General features: G+C 35.5%; 1 protein-coding gene and 1 long non-coding RNA gene across 2 annotated transcripts; one reads left to right on the top strand and one right to left on the bottom strand.

The window, feature by feature from the left end:
- Positions 1 to 3,302: 3,302 nt before the first annotated feature.
- On the top strand, positions 3,303 to 6,302 carry LOC127852957 (uncharacterized). The gene is made up of 3 exons (XR_008036374.1): positions 3,303 to 3,476; positions 3,689 to 3,788; positions 5,843 to 6,302. It is a non-coding gene; the product is annotated as an uncharacterized LOC127852957 (long non-coding RNA).
- A 2,165-nt stretch (positions 6,303 to 8,467) lies between these two features.
- LOC127852950 (uncharacterized) lies at positions 8,468 to 11,526 on the bottom strand. Its single transcript, XM_052387036.1, has 2 exons — positions 11,231 to 11,526; positions 8,468 to 9,461 (listed from the first exon to the last, which is right to left on the bottom strand). Exons 1-2 carry the CDS (start codon positions 11,353 to 11,355, stop codon positions 8,966 to 8,968), a joined length of 621 nt encoding a protein of 206 aa, XP_052242996.1. The 5' UTR covers positions 11,356 to 11,526; the 3' UTR covers positions 8,468 to 8,965.
- Positions 11,527 to 14,994: the final 3,468 nt, after the last annotated feature.

The raw sequence follows: 14,994 nt of genomic DNA, 5'->3' as shown, positions 1-14,994 counted from the left end.
GGGAAATTATGAAGCGATATGAATTTATTTTGTAAAAAATTGACGGTAAATGTACCTTAATCCGCCGCCTCTTTTATCTTTTTAAACTGAGTGTTATTACTATGTCTATGCATTTCCTAAAAAAATGCATCAAGTTCAAAACAAAAACAACAGCATTGTTTATACGGATGTCATTTTCAAGTTTTAGGGGCGCGGTTGTGAAAATGTATATCAATAACATAGTTAAGCTTATTGTATGTAATGTTGACTTTTGTTTTTAATCATTACTCAATAATATCTAGAAGTTTGTTTTTATTATTGTGGCGCAAAGTCTTTACATACCCCTTAGTATTTCTAATATTTATATTGTATATTTAGAGCTCGGAAACTCGTGCCATGTGTATGGGAAAGAAGCACTTTGCCAACGACAACATATTAATTCACTTTCAAAGCTCAACGTGCACTCGAGTGTTTAATTAAATGTTTTTCTGATTATAAATAAATCGTTTTATAACAATTACTTTGTCTTTATATAACATGATGAATTGATTATGTAATGGACACAATGCAGGGTCTCAAAAAATGCGCATGCGCATTATAATACATATATTTCTCCCATTATATATTTAAACAAACAAAACGAATATAACATTTGTAATATAAGTTAAGAGTGGTTGGCGGGTTTAGCCACCAGTCCCATTACGTTCGAATTCATTAGGGCATCTATTCATAAAACAAAATGCCATCACCAACAGAGAACTAATCATATTATTTAAAGTAGTTATATGCAAATATACTCAATTATTTCATGAGCACAGATGGTGTAATGCATTTTGTGTTAGATTTAGATTGCTGTCGTCTATAACAACTGAGAATCTATAATTGAATATCAAGAATCAAAGAAGAATGTTTTAGTACAACGTTGTAAAAACACGGCGGACATCGAGCTCGTCATTACAGTTCTTCATTATAATAATAATTTATTAGCCTTTTTTAACTTTTTAAGTATGTTCTAGAAATGAAATTATAATGCTTTTTCGAAGTTAATGAGGTCTTTTATCGCATGACTCATTTACGTCGAAATACACATACAACCGGTTTGAAATCAGCTGGAAGGACGTGTGCCTCTACAGCGCCGGTTAAGCTTTGTCTACGGCGATGGTCTTGGTTAAGCAATATTGATCATACAAAGATCCATCAAACTTCATAAATGAGGGGAACGTACTTTTAATATTAAAATGTTTAACGTAAGGCACGCGTAACCCAATTCGCCTTGCGGTCAGCTGGAGGAGTTAGAGTTTCATACGGTTAATCATTTTATGTTCTCTTTAATCATCAATATGCTAACAGCAAGCAACGCAGTAATTAAGACGTTGCGACTGGTTAACTGAGTATTATTTAGACAATATCGTTTCATATTCCAAAACTTAACAACAGAACATGCTATGATAATAATGTACCTTTATCGTTCTTGAATAAAGACAAACAATACGACGGAGACAAAATATGTTCAGTAAATATAGACTTGCACTTAACCAATCAAATGGGTTTTCTGTATCTACTGCTTCAAATGTGGCACTTCGCAAGCCCGCAACCCAGACTGACACAGCAAGCGGGGCCGGTCCAGACCTGGCAGTGGATGGAGATTCATCCACGTGTGCAGCAACAGCGTCTGCTGCAGCAGAGTGGACGCTTGATATGATGGATTACTTCATCATAGACGAGGTGTCGATACATGTTGGTATGCCTGTATTGTTGTTCGCATGGCTAATTTAAAAACATTGCACGTACCTTTTTAAAGAATGATACACTGGTATTAACGAAATGAATAGCATTTAACACAATAGCAATGTGATTATATTTGAGACAATTGATTATGATATATTCCATTGAATCTTTGTTGGAAAGCGTTGCGTTACCGTGTTGTGTTGTCTTTAACAAACGGTATTTACAGGTTTGGAATCGGTCTCACAATGGGCGACATCTGCTGTTGCAAGCTCAGATGGGTAAGGGTATACTAGAAACTATTTTACTTTGGTGCTTAAGACGCCGTTTAGCTTACATCTAAACATCAGATCTGTTTCCTTGCCTTGGGATTAACATAGCGATGTGTAGTAAAACATGTTGATTTTGGAAAAATACTCAAACAAACAAGTGCACTTTGAGATTATAACAATACTTGTCTGACAAGTAAAATACACATTTTTTAATTGCTGCTGAATAAAACATGTTTAGGCTGATAACAGCAATAAACGAATACTCATGACAAAAATACTAATTCAAAACTAATGACGTTTATCACAATGTCTTGTGTCTTATTATTTACAATCCGTTTTGTTAACTGTAATTTATTAATATTTTACTTTGAACAGCACTTACATTGTTTAACCTCCGCGCAGAGATTTGACTTGAACAAGCATAGCTGGATCAAATCCCGGCGTTTATAACCAACCGCGTGACGATAGCCTCGCCACGCGTTACAATAATTTGCCCGTTGTTATTGTTACTTTTTTGAATGTGTAATTTATTACCTATTTTGAACATAAACTTAAACACTATTTTCAAAATATAAAAGCAAATGATACTACTTGTCATCATATAATACTTAAACCAAAAAAAATCCAAACATACCAAATCTGGTAGGATTTTCTTGTGATGGCAGAGATTGTATGTGAGAGCAAGGAACGACAACTCTGAGTGGAGATTGACATTTTTCTAACTTTACTGATTGTGTTCTATATAACAAACATAATTACATTTGCTTACTTAACAGTGATAGCCCGAAGGCAGAATATCAGCTGAAGTGTGCATGCTATTTCAGACTGACATGCACGCAGCGATTTGTTTTCTTATACAAACAATTAACTAAATATATTATACATGTAATTTAAACACTTATTATGTTTTAATTCCCGTCATTGTACTTTGCTTTAGACATATTGAGGGAGATTGCAAACCTTGACAACAAAATAATAAAATCCGAATACCAAGCTTTTATCAAACACATTTTATTCGCTAAGCATTGATACATTTGACATATTGGCAAAATGAGGTAAATGTATGCGATTGTTTGAAAAATTATACACGTGTAATATGTCAATATATTTTAGTCAGTGGCAAGAAAGGATCACCGGCCACAACGATGGTGGAAACTACTGTGGGAATTGGATAGAAGTACGTAAAGTTTTGTCTGACTAACAAGTTTAATTCTATTTAATAGCATGCGTACAATATCCCCATTTGAGTCCTGTGTATTTCATATTTTAAACAAACGTAAATTAAATAAATGAAATAAATAAAAAATATTTTTTTCCAAGGTTGAGTTTGCGAAGAGAGTGACAGTGTCAAGAGTAGACATTTACGAATGGATCACGGTTTCATACAATCACATGGGGACTGGGATTATTAAGTGCTACGCTGTCTTTGGATGGGAAACAATATGGAGCGCAACATCGAATTCCTTTCCGGGTGGTCCACGAATATTTTCTCCAAATCTGGTAGGATTCGTTCCTCTCTTTTTCAGGGTTGTTGGTAGTTGGGATATCGGTGTGTGATGTGTTTGTTCGTGGCTTTGTATTTGTGCGATTGAGTGTGGTGTGTGTGGGGGGATGTGCTTGCGTGTGTACGTGTGCTTGTTTAAGTGTAAGCGTGAGCAAATATACAGATTTAACGGCTATGAATGCGAAGGTTTTTTTACCTATTATTTCAGATGAAGTCATGCTTTTCCAATCGAATCCGCCTGGAGCTCATAGACGCAACTTGAGATTATATCTTGGACATTGATGCTGTTAATTTACATGGAAGCGCAGGTGAGTAATTTAAGAAATCTATTTATGAGCCAAGTGAGTCAATATAAATGAGACAATGTCCCTATTGTCTCTACGGCGATGTTGGAAAATGTTCCAATGTCTTGTGTCACCATGAGAAAAGTTATAGCATTGGCTCATTTTGTGCCGAGATTATAACAGAATTTTATATAAATAAATGCTTAATAATGATAATTTGCAAGTCATAGATTGTTGTAAAAGACCAACATAATTATCCAGAAATGCTTTGATTCATACACTGTTTCAAACACTGACAATTTACAGTGTCAATTATTGTATATTGTCATGTTAATAATGAAGTCGTTTTTCGGCGTTTTACTTGATACTAAGTGTTGAATAAGCGGAGAAGACGAATAAATGAAACCTCGATGATTTCACTATATTTCGAGTGAAATGAAAATGTTAGATCGTTACACGCGGGTTTGGTGCTACGTTTTGGGGAATTAATTTCTATAATTGGGTAAATATATGGAAATAACATAATCGTCCATGTATAATTTAAAATGTTAAACAACAGACCACAAGTAATACAGTTAAAATAAATAGTTGTTCATTATTGAGCGACACACATACATAAAATAAAGCACTATTTTCCCTCTATAACAATAAGCGACATGTGCGTCTCAAAGTACGTAACTTTATTACGGCACAATACACGAAACTGTATGACGCACAACCGAAGCTCGGTCGTTTTTTATGTATCGTCAAAGACACATCAAATAAAAATAAATTGTGTAAATTTCATGCAAGATCGTTTTGACTTGACATGTGTGGTCATATAAGACTGATTTTATGAATGGAGTCGTCCACACACAGCAGAAAAAAAGCATAAATCAAAGATTTGTTGATTTTGGTAGATCTCTATTTTGCATTCACGCGTGGTCATACATGAAGAATTTCTATGAAAACACGTGAATTCAAATTGATTACCGACGGAAACCATCAAATAACCTCCATATCACATAATTTATAGTAAAAATTGTTTAAAATATGCAATGGGTGTATGCGGTAGCCAAATGTATCAGATCGCCGTGCTTAAACGCGCCCTCAAACGAAGGTGAATGCATTTGACGCATTCTGGCGCATTGGGTTAATTGATAAAATTCAAAGCATTTCTGTCCCAAAAATATGTATAATGTTTTCGAATTTTAAGAGCCGCAATATTATACAAACTATTCGAAACGAATGGTTACCAAATGCAACGAATGGTTACTGTTATTCGGTCGAAAGATTGTGTCCCGAAAACAATTTTGTTCCTTTCCGTTAGCGCTTTACAGCGCACAGATCAAAGTTTATGCTTAATGTTGCTCATGCTAACGAATCTTTGCGCACTGTGAACAATAAAATCGTCTAAATTAGCGACTTTGTTCGAAATAAGAACGAATGATCGAACACTTAACATAAAATACCAAAAGAGCTAAGGGTCGACACCTAATATCAGAGTTGGTTCGGGTTATTGGAAAACAAATCACGAGATCAACACAATAGTTTATATTAGGGATATAAGTCTTTATATATTATCATGTAGATATTGTCAATTATATGTGTCCTTTAGAATGATGTCATAAGCAAATTTGCATAATTCATTAGGTATTATTCTTGGGTTGAGCCAAGACATCGCTCGGCTATTCTGGCGAACCAAGCCTTTACGTTGGTGAGCTAAGGATCATACATACCAGAAAAACGATAAATTACAAGTTTCATGTCCATCTACATAATATGGTATTCTGCATTTCATTATATGGATGTTATCTTTAATCAAACATATATTTAATTTCAAAATGTAAGCTCGGCAGTTGAATAAATATATAAAAAAGCGCAACAATTTTCGCCCGAAGCACCGCATTTAGAAATATAAGTAGGATTGTGTACGTTTTAAGGAAAACTGCATTCAATATTAAGTTTCACTGGAATAAGTTAAATACGCTCGCATCATACATTGTTGTATAATATAGAAGTCCTGTTCCATAATTCAATAACTATTGAACAGTGTAATAGATTGTTTCACTGATATACATCTTCCTATTTTAATGCAGTTGTTGCTAAATCATATAAAATCGAAATGGGACTGACACGTGTGAAGGAGGCGGAGAGTATCCTGAGCCGATCTACATACAGCCCAGCCACGTGGAGGCCCGCTGACAAGGGACCTTACAGACATGTCAGGCTTCAGGCGAATCCACCAAACTACTGAAAGTTTGTGAGGTCGAAATCAAAAGATCCCCCCAACCAAGGACACCCCGTAATCATGAGCTTTACGTTAAAAATATCATGCGTAATTGTGTGGTCTCCTATATATAGGATGATTGAGAGTTCATGTATTTTATTTGATATTCATGCATTCAGTCCCGATACCCGTGTATGATATCCATTTATAAGTTCATATAACACAAACATAATTGCGACATATTGCAAGAATGGTCCATCTGACACTTATGTTGAAACAAGATACATACTCAAAGGTCAAACAGTTATGTTATGGATGAAGTATAATATGAGTCGTATTCATTATGCATGTGCGTTAAGTGTCGTCCCAGATTAGCATGTGCAATCCGCACAGGCTAATCAGGGACGACACTTTCCGCTTTTATGACTTTTTTTGTTAAAACGAAGTCACTTCATAGCAAAAATCCAATTTAGGCGGAAAGTGTCGTCCCTGATTAGCCTGTGCGGACTGCACAGGCTAATCTGGGAGGACACTTATCGCACATGCATTATGCCCAGTTTTCTCAGAGCACGACTCATATGTTTTTATGTCTTTGTTTATATGAATTTGGCCAGTTCAGTCTTCAAGGTAGTGAGCAACATGGAGTGCGCGATCAGCTGTCTGCGTCAACCAGCGTGTGTGACCGCACAGTTCGACAAGGCGACGCAGAGCTGCGCCTTGTTCAACGCATACGAGCACACCCATGACCCCAGTAATTCGAAAACAACAACTGTGTTCCGATTTGCTGCGTTTTTTTTGCAAAATAGCATTAATTTCATTGTCATTCCACCAAATTAGTCTTATTGTTAGGTCCTCACCAGGTAACACCAACATGCCAATATAATTGATGACGAAATATAAGTTTCAAACATATAAATAATTCTAAAATAAACGGTACAAGATATATTTTAATCATGGATGCAACGCGTTTCATTAAATTAAATTCTTCTAGTTTTCTTTTAATTAAGAGTTAATATTCGATCCATGCAGATTTGTGTTTAACTGTTATTTGGTGTTTTCGTCTAAGTGCTGGGGGGAACAAATTGTTAGTAGCAAAACAGGAATTGTTATGACCATTTTATTTTAACATTTTAATATTTAAAAAAAATGAAGATAATGATTATGAACACATTTTATGGGTTCCGTTCAGTAACACCTTTTCATTTAAACATTTCAAAATGGAAAAAGCAAAAGATAGATTCACCCTTATGTTATTCGTATGAAATCAAATTCATTAACACTTGATAAACCGGAATATAATGTTGTCATGCACAAATTTTCATATATTTTTTCAAATTTAGAAACGTGTGTTTCTGTGTTGTTGTTCTTTCAACGTTCAAAAAAATAGTAATTAAATGTTGTGTTTTAGCATGAACTTCGTTAACTTTCTGAAACTGTTGTCGAGTGAGTGTATCAGTCAGATATGTAATATAGCATATTGTTTATAATTTGATTGATATAACAAAGATCTTATCGTAACAAGTTAATATCGACAAGCTAATAATATCATCGAAGGTTCAGTTGTTGAACTGTTCAAATGTTTACAGTTTCGATACAATGACGTGAAAATGGAGTAACCTTATAACATATAAATTGCAATAAGATAATTGATAGTGCTATTTCTTCGTTGGTAGACCAGAACTGAATAGAAAAGAAAAGTGTTTATAACTAACCTGTCTAATTAAAATTAGTATAATGCTTTATAATGTATTTTGTATTAATGCTATGTTATTGTTGTACCCACGTTTGCATCTTTCGGAAAAAGTAGAACATTGATATATATTGATATATATATATATATATATATATATATATATATATCTAGCATTATCATCAATAGCATCATTTCAACATACAAAACACTCAAACTTTGGTGCGTTAGATGTTTTAACAAGACTATTGCCAAGCAATATAGTCCCCTACCGGCTCCACCATTGTCAGAAATTCCACCATTGTCAGATTATTTTTTGTTGTTGTTGCCATAGCAATCATAATTTTTGACGTAAGAACAAAATGAAATGACGTGCATAATGTCCACATTGCCATCTATCCATGTTTTAAGTTTCATGAAAAAATATTAAGAACTTTTAAAGTTATCGCAGGATCCAGAAAAGTGTGACTGACAGACAGACGGACAGAGCGCAAGCCACAAGTCCCCTCCGGTGAAACCGGTAGGGGACAACAATGCAACACATAATATGGACATAATTGTCACTGAGTTTGTTAACAGGGCTCCATACTTACTTTTGAATGTACTTGTCTTAAGTCTGTCTAATGCCATTTAAGTTTACTTTTTCTTATGAAAAGTTATTGGTCCTGACGTAAAACTGTAACTCAATAAACAATGTAACTTGTCCAGTTATTTATAACATATATGTCGTGGCATAACACGATTAGGAGGGTGTACGTTTACGGTGTCCCTCGTTATTTCAGTATAATTAAAACAAACAAACAATTTAAATATATCTATGTGTTTACTAAATAAAATAATTTTACGAAATTTATATAAAAAAATCTTTATATATGGCACCATCAAACAAATGTTGTTTGGTTCAATGAGATTTTCTACGAAAAAGTTAACGCCGATAGCGGCACGTTTTCTCGTATTTGTAGGAGAAACAAAACTGTATCTATTATATAGGTATCGTTTAAACGCATCTGCACAGTTTAATGATTTTTTCAAAGAGTTTTAATATTTTGTCTAAATAAAGTGGTTTTCTGAGGTCCAGCATAAATTATTTACACTTGTATAAAACTCTACTTTAGTTTATAATCTTCGGCTACTTCTTCATAGCCTGGTTTGGTTGTTGTAGTTTTTTATCATCAGCGTTCTGTTTTACTAGTAGTAAGATTGTATACTCTATCTTTAATGTCAGGTACAGTGTGAAAAGCGCTTTAATGTGTACAAGTGCAACAACTGACATTTAAATATGATAGAAAAACGGCATTGGTATTAAATGGATACATTCCATACAATTACTACTATGAGCATCATACACAAAATTGTTAATATTTTTTCACACCACCCGTCGTTCTCGCGAGGTTCCGGTGACGCTCTCTTATACGAATTTGACGAAATACTTTCTTGATACACGTACTGAGGCAGTTGAACTCGCGCGGGCGGCGAAGGGTAGCTGTAAGAGTTGCTACTGTACGACCTCGCGTTGTTGGCGTCGTATGAATTTCGTAACGCGATGTTGTCGTTGTTCATGGATGACAACCGGTTAAGCCAGTAGCTGCCCGTGTGTCCGCGCACGCGCACCGTAATGCCGCCGTTAGTTGACGTGAGTTTCTCGGCCGGTATAAAGTAGTCTTCATATACGTCGATGTAGATACATTTCCCGAGCCACTCAAGCTCACGGAACACCCATAGGCGCCGGTTGTCGGCCGTAACCCATTTCCCTTTCCTTTCCACAACCGTGATGATTGGAATACTGTTCATGTTTGTCCTAAAGAAAGAAAAACAAATTATGTACAATAATCAAACCGAAAGCCAAAGTTTTGAATTGACGATTCAAATTATCTTACGGAGGTTCCGGATATAGTCGGCGTAGCACGATGGGTTGATTAGACACTACACCTATCTTGCCGAGAATTCCGGAGTTAGTCGATTTTTAAAAAAGCATATTTTTAAATTATGAATACTTGGCGTTTCCCATTGCAAAAACTTCACATATTTTCGGGAACCGTTGACGTGTTTAAAACTTGAATTAATATCATCAGGGGCGGATCCAGGGTGTCTGGTTGGGGGGGGGGCGGGACGGGATATTGAAAGATTTGCTGGGGATTCAAGGGCCGCTAGTGCCCCTGGTGGGTGCAGCCCCCCGGAAGCTCCACGATTTTAGTGCTTTTGAAGGCCTTGGTAACCACTCTCTCGAGCATGTCACGCCTTATGTACTTTCATCAAAGAATCTTCTTATAATGCCAAAAAAAACACACCCGGGCGAGAGAGAGTCTAAAGTTAAAACATTTAGCGATTTTCTGTGATCAGTGGGAAATGTTGTGTACGAAAAATGACTTAAAATAGGGGTTTTAGATCTTGCTAAGTGTTAAAACATCAAATGAATTGACTTTACGTTGGCGATTTTAGGGGGGGGGGGGGGGGGGGGGCCGTACGCCGCGACCTATGATCATTATTCTTCGAGCACACCATATCAAGTTGGTTGTTTTAAACTGCGCATTAGGTATATATTTATGATCAGTTTTTTGTTGTTATTTATTCCAGAAAATAGTTCTAGTCTTATTTATAAGACGCGGAAAGAATTTAGAGATACTTTTATATGGGCTAAATTCTTTGGAGTTACCAATATAACGAGAGCGCCGATGGCGTTAAAAGCATAGGTGCAAGATACAGGGAAGAATGGCGTCACGTGGTATAATGTAGTTCGATATCGCCATCCGCGAATTTCTCAAATCAATAATTTCAAACAATTACCGACTATTTAAATAGATAATCTTTCCATTTACATCAGAGTTTGAAACGCTTATGAAAAATAATTACCCAAGCCTTTCAAAATTTAAGCACGGACAGATCTGTATCTTTCCACAAATGAAAATAGACGCTACCCTATTCGTCTGCGTCAAGAATTTGTCGTAAAACTTGTGGTAAGCGTTAGATGCAGACGTGCACAACAGATTGAGTTCTGAATACAGATTTCTGAATGCAGATTTTTATAGAAACTCCTCAAAGCAGTTACTTCCCTTGCTTCGCCCGGTCAGTAACTTCTAGTATAAGGGAGGCCACTGCGTAGGAGATTGAGATTTATAGTGCAGATAGAATTGTTTTACGAACGAAATTTGTTTTAGGTTATAAGAAGATTTTTAGACATAAAACGGTCTTAGAAAAATTCACTTAAAACGGTGTCAGCAATATTCTTGGAAGAAAACGTTAGAAAAACGTTTCCAAATTTTTTTTGTAAGAATGACCATATACTAAATTAAATAGATATTTCGTCTGATTTTTGATCAGGTAAGGCTTCATAATGGGTAACCGAGCGATGTGGATTTTTGAAATGTGGTATATACCATAAGCATAGGTGCGTAAACGCACCTATGCTAAAAATTAGCTTAATATTTGAGAGCGTCAACAAGTTGGACTACCAGCGACCCAGAGGGTCGATAGCTGGGAGTTGCATTATTGCAACTAAGATTGCCCAGCGCTAGAGCAAAGTTATGTCTGAACGTATCTTTATGTGTGCATGGTCGAGTTAAATCTTACCTCCCTTCGAGAATATCATCCAATGTCTGTCCGATTGATACTCCGCTGTGTTTACACCTCGCGTCGAAAGTGTTGTTTATCGAATCCTGCGAATAATGAATATCGGACGGTCGTAATCTAAGCATTTTGATTCGACAGTTTCAAAACGAAATAACAGTTTCCAATCGCTTCCCTGCCTTTATTACAAAAAGGCTTGGTGATGTAGTGAATGCATTTTCTGAAAATCTCTTCTTTCGTTTACGTGCAGACGTGCACAACATATTGAGCTTGGAATACAGGTTTATAGTGCAGATTGTGTAATACGCAATGAACAGTGCGAGGTGTTTATTTTGCGGCTCCGTTAGAATGGATTACGAATGTTATGAAGCCCTATTCGTCTGCGTCAACAATTTATTGCGTTAGATGCAGACATGCACACCATACGGAGTTCTAAATACAGATTTATAGAGCAGATTTGATGAGTTAGATGCAGACATACACACCATACGTAGTTCTGAATACATGATGTATACTGCACTGCATGTTACATCTATTTACCTGCGTCTATGTGTCTCTTCGGAAGTTTTTATGCGGGTGTAATCACTCCCGCTGAACTACGTTACAATGAGAGGTGCGTCTGCACGACAACGCGATACGGCGTCATAACTACAACGGTTACGGCGTCTTTCCACAGTTTGTTGACGATACGGGACATTGTTAAAACAAATGATATAAACGGTAATTTTGAATAGTATTTGGATGTGTAAGCCAATGTTTATTTAAAGCCGCACACCTTGAAATGAAATACATGTTAATCAATACATATAGATGCAATTTTAAAGTGTGCGAAAATGTCATTAAATCTATAGCCTAGTTAGCAAGTTATTTATTATTTTTAACCAGGTTTTCCGAAGGAAAAAACTGGTTATTAGATTGGCGAATGCGGGCGGGCTGGCGGGCTGGCTGGCTGGCGGGCTGGCTGGCTGGCTGGCGGGCTGGCGGGCTGGCGGAATAAGCTTGTCCGGGCCATAACTATGTCGTTCATTGTCAGATTTTAAAATCATTTGGCACATTTGTTCACCATCATTGGACGGTGTGTCGCGCGAAATAATTACGTCGATATCTCCAAGGTCAAGGTCACACTTTGAGTTCAAAGGTCAAAAATGGCCATAAATGAGCTTGTCCGAGCCATAACTATGTCGTTCATCGTCAGATTTTAAAATCATTTGGCACATTTGTTCACCATCATTGGACGGTGTGTCGCGCGAAATAATTACGTCGATATCTCCAAGGTCAAGGTCACACTTTGAGTTCAAAGGTCAAAAATGGCCATAAATGAGCTTGTCCTGGCCATAACTATGTCATTCATTGTGAGATTTTAAAATCATTTGGCACATTTGTTCACCATCATGGGACGGTGTGTCCCACGAAAGATTCACGTCAATATCTCCAATGTCAAGGTCGCCACGACTAAAAATAGATTTAAAAAAAAAAAAAAAACTTACAAAGGGGGTTAATTTTTTTTGGTCATTTCAAAAGTTCAGTTTGAGTTTTCTCCCTTTATCAGATTTTTTTTTCACAATGAAAACCTGGTTTTGTGACAATTTTGTCCCTTGTTTAAATTTAAAAACCGATAGTAGGATTTAAAACCGGAAGTAGTCGATTTCGAAAAACGCGATTATTTTTAAGTTTTAAAGCGCAAAAAAGTCGGATTTCTACCTTGAAACCACCAGATATAGTCTAATTGGCATAGATAAAATTAAATGTATAGCCTACTTTGCAAGTTATGTATTATTTTTAAAATTCCGCTTTTAAAACCGAAAGTATGATTTCTAGACGTATACGTCAATTTCGACAAACGCGATTATTTTTAAGTTTTAAAGCGCAAAAGAAGACTTATTTCTACATTGTAACCACCAGATATATTCTAATTGACATTGATGAAATATGTTTATTATTTATTATCAAATTTACTATGTCATGTTTTTCATTTCAAGGTGTGTGGCTTTAAATACGGATATTGTGTTCCTCTTTCACAGCTTGCCATGTAATTTATTCCTATGTGATCGATAAAATGGAAGTTTTACAGACCTGTATAGACAACTCATAAAATCATTGGAATATAATTCAAAGTCTGACATTAAACAGATGAAAATGCAAACAGACGTAACCAAGAACGAATATTGAATCGTTCTTATCAAGATCTGTCTCAAAATTAACTGCATGAAAGTGTAACTAGATCAATTTTGATGAATTAAAATGTTACGGCGTCTTACAGAGAGTGTTACAGTGCATTTACTACAACATGTTTAAGGTTACGGTATAGTATCGACGTTTACTAGAGGTTTCGGTATAACAAGTTCGGTAAATTGTATTTATATAGTAAATGTTGTGGAGGGTTCGGTAAAATGGATCTTTAGAGCGGTATACCTACAATAAGGTGTTAATGCCGCCCATTATTGTCTTACATTAGGGGCATATATTTGCAGACTGGCGATTAATTTTTATTTGATTAATTAATGCAATGCCTACAGTAAATAATTTAGGGGCATGAATGAGCTACCACTGAACTTTTTAAAAAGAATAGTTTTAGGTACCAAACCAAAAAATGTAGATTGAATTTAAAATGTAACTTTATTGAAAGTAAATTTACGATTTAAATAAATCAGTACTTATTTTTTTAACGATTTGTTCATTTATTAAAAAAAATAGTAATAATAAATGTTGATTTACGGACTGAATTAATAGAAGATCTTCAATTTAGATCAATGCCTTAAACAAATGTTCAAAGTCTTGTAAAATAGTGTAGTACTGGTTTATTAAAAAAAAAAAACAACAATATTAATGAATTTGCGATTCTAAGATTAATTCAGTCTTTAATTGTATATTTTTACTATTATTTTATCTAAAATTAAATGTACCAAATCTTAAAAAATTGTATTACTGATTGATTAAAAAAGCGCCATAAAGAAATACAAATAAATATTACCCAAATGAAGTCTTGCTTTTAAATGACCTTAATTTGTTATTGAATTCCCCACTTTCGATGTGTGAAATATTTTCTACATTCCTGTTAAATTCTTTACAGTAATTGAGGTAATTAGTAACCGTTGTTGTTGCAATCAACGACGACCTCCATACTCACGTCCAAAATGGTACTATCGTGGAAAGAAATCACCATGGTTTTAAATTTGACTTCCTGCAGGCGCTGTAACGCTGTAAAGAAGACACCGTAACATGTCTTAGTCGTAAGAGAAGATACCGTAACATGGACACGTAGTTGACATGCTACAACTTTTTTGCAAAATCGGATAGAAATCACCAATAATAGTATACACATGGGCATCACATGCTTGTAAAAGAGTGAACTTGATACAGATCATTGAAAATAATCATCGTGACAGAAACTGCCAGCCAGAAACAACGAATTTATTAGATTTGCTATGTTTTGAGCTTGAACTTCTTTCTTTTATCATGATTTCACGCTAGAAAATGTCTCGATAGCTTAGGTAGCGAGTAGAGAAACATTAATTAATGAAAATAAATGCCATATCCCGTTTTAAGTGTAAGTTTAAACAAAGAAATTACCTGTCTAAACGCGTGTGTATGTCTATAACTGTCAAGACGCTGTAACCGTTGTAGTTACGACGCCGTATCGCGTTGTCGTACAGACGCACCTCTCATTGTAACGTAGTTCAGCGGGAGTGGTAATAGCGTTGGTGAAGTAATGAGCACCTATAAATCTGCTACCAGATAACGTTCGCATCGTGCTTAAAATGTTAAAC

Source organism: Dreissena polymorpha, chromosome 12 (assembly GCF_020536995.1).
Source record: "Dreissena polymorpha isolate Duluth1 chromosome 12, UMN_Dpol_1.0, whole genome shotgun sequence".
NCBI classification, from domain to species: domain Eukaryota; kingdom Metazoa; phylum Mollusca; class Bivalvia; order Myida; family Dreissenidae; genus Dreissena; species Dreissena polymorpha.
Note: the sequence above shows the minus strand (reverse complement) of the source record. Positions and strands in the feature narration are given on the sequence as shown.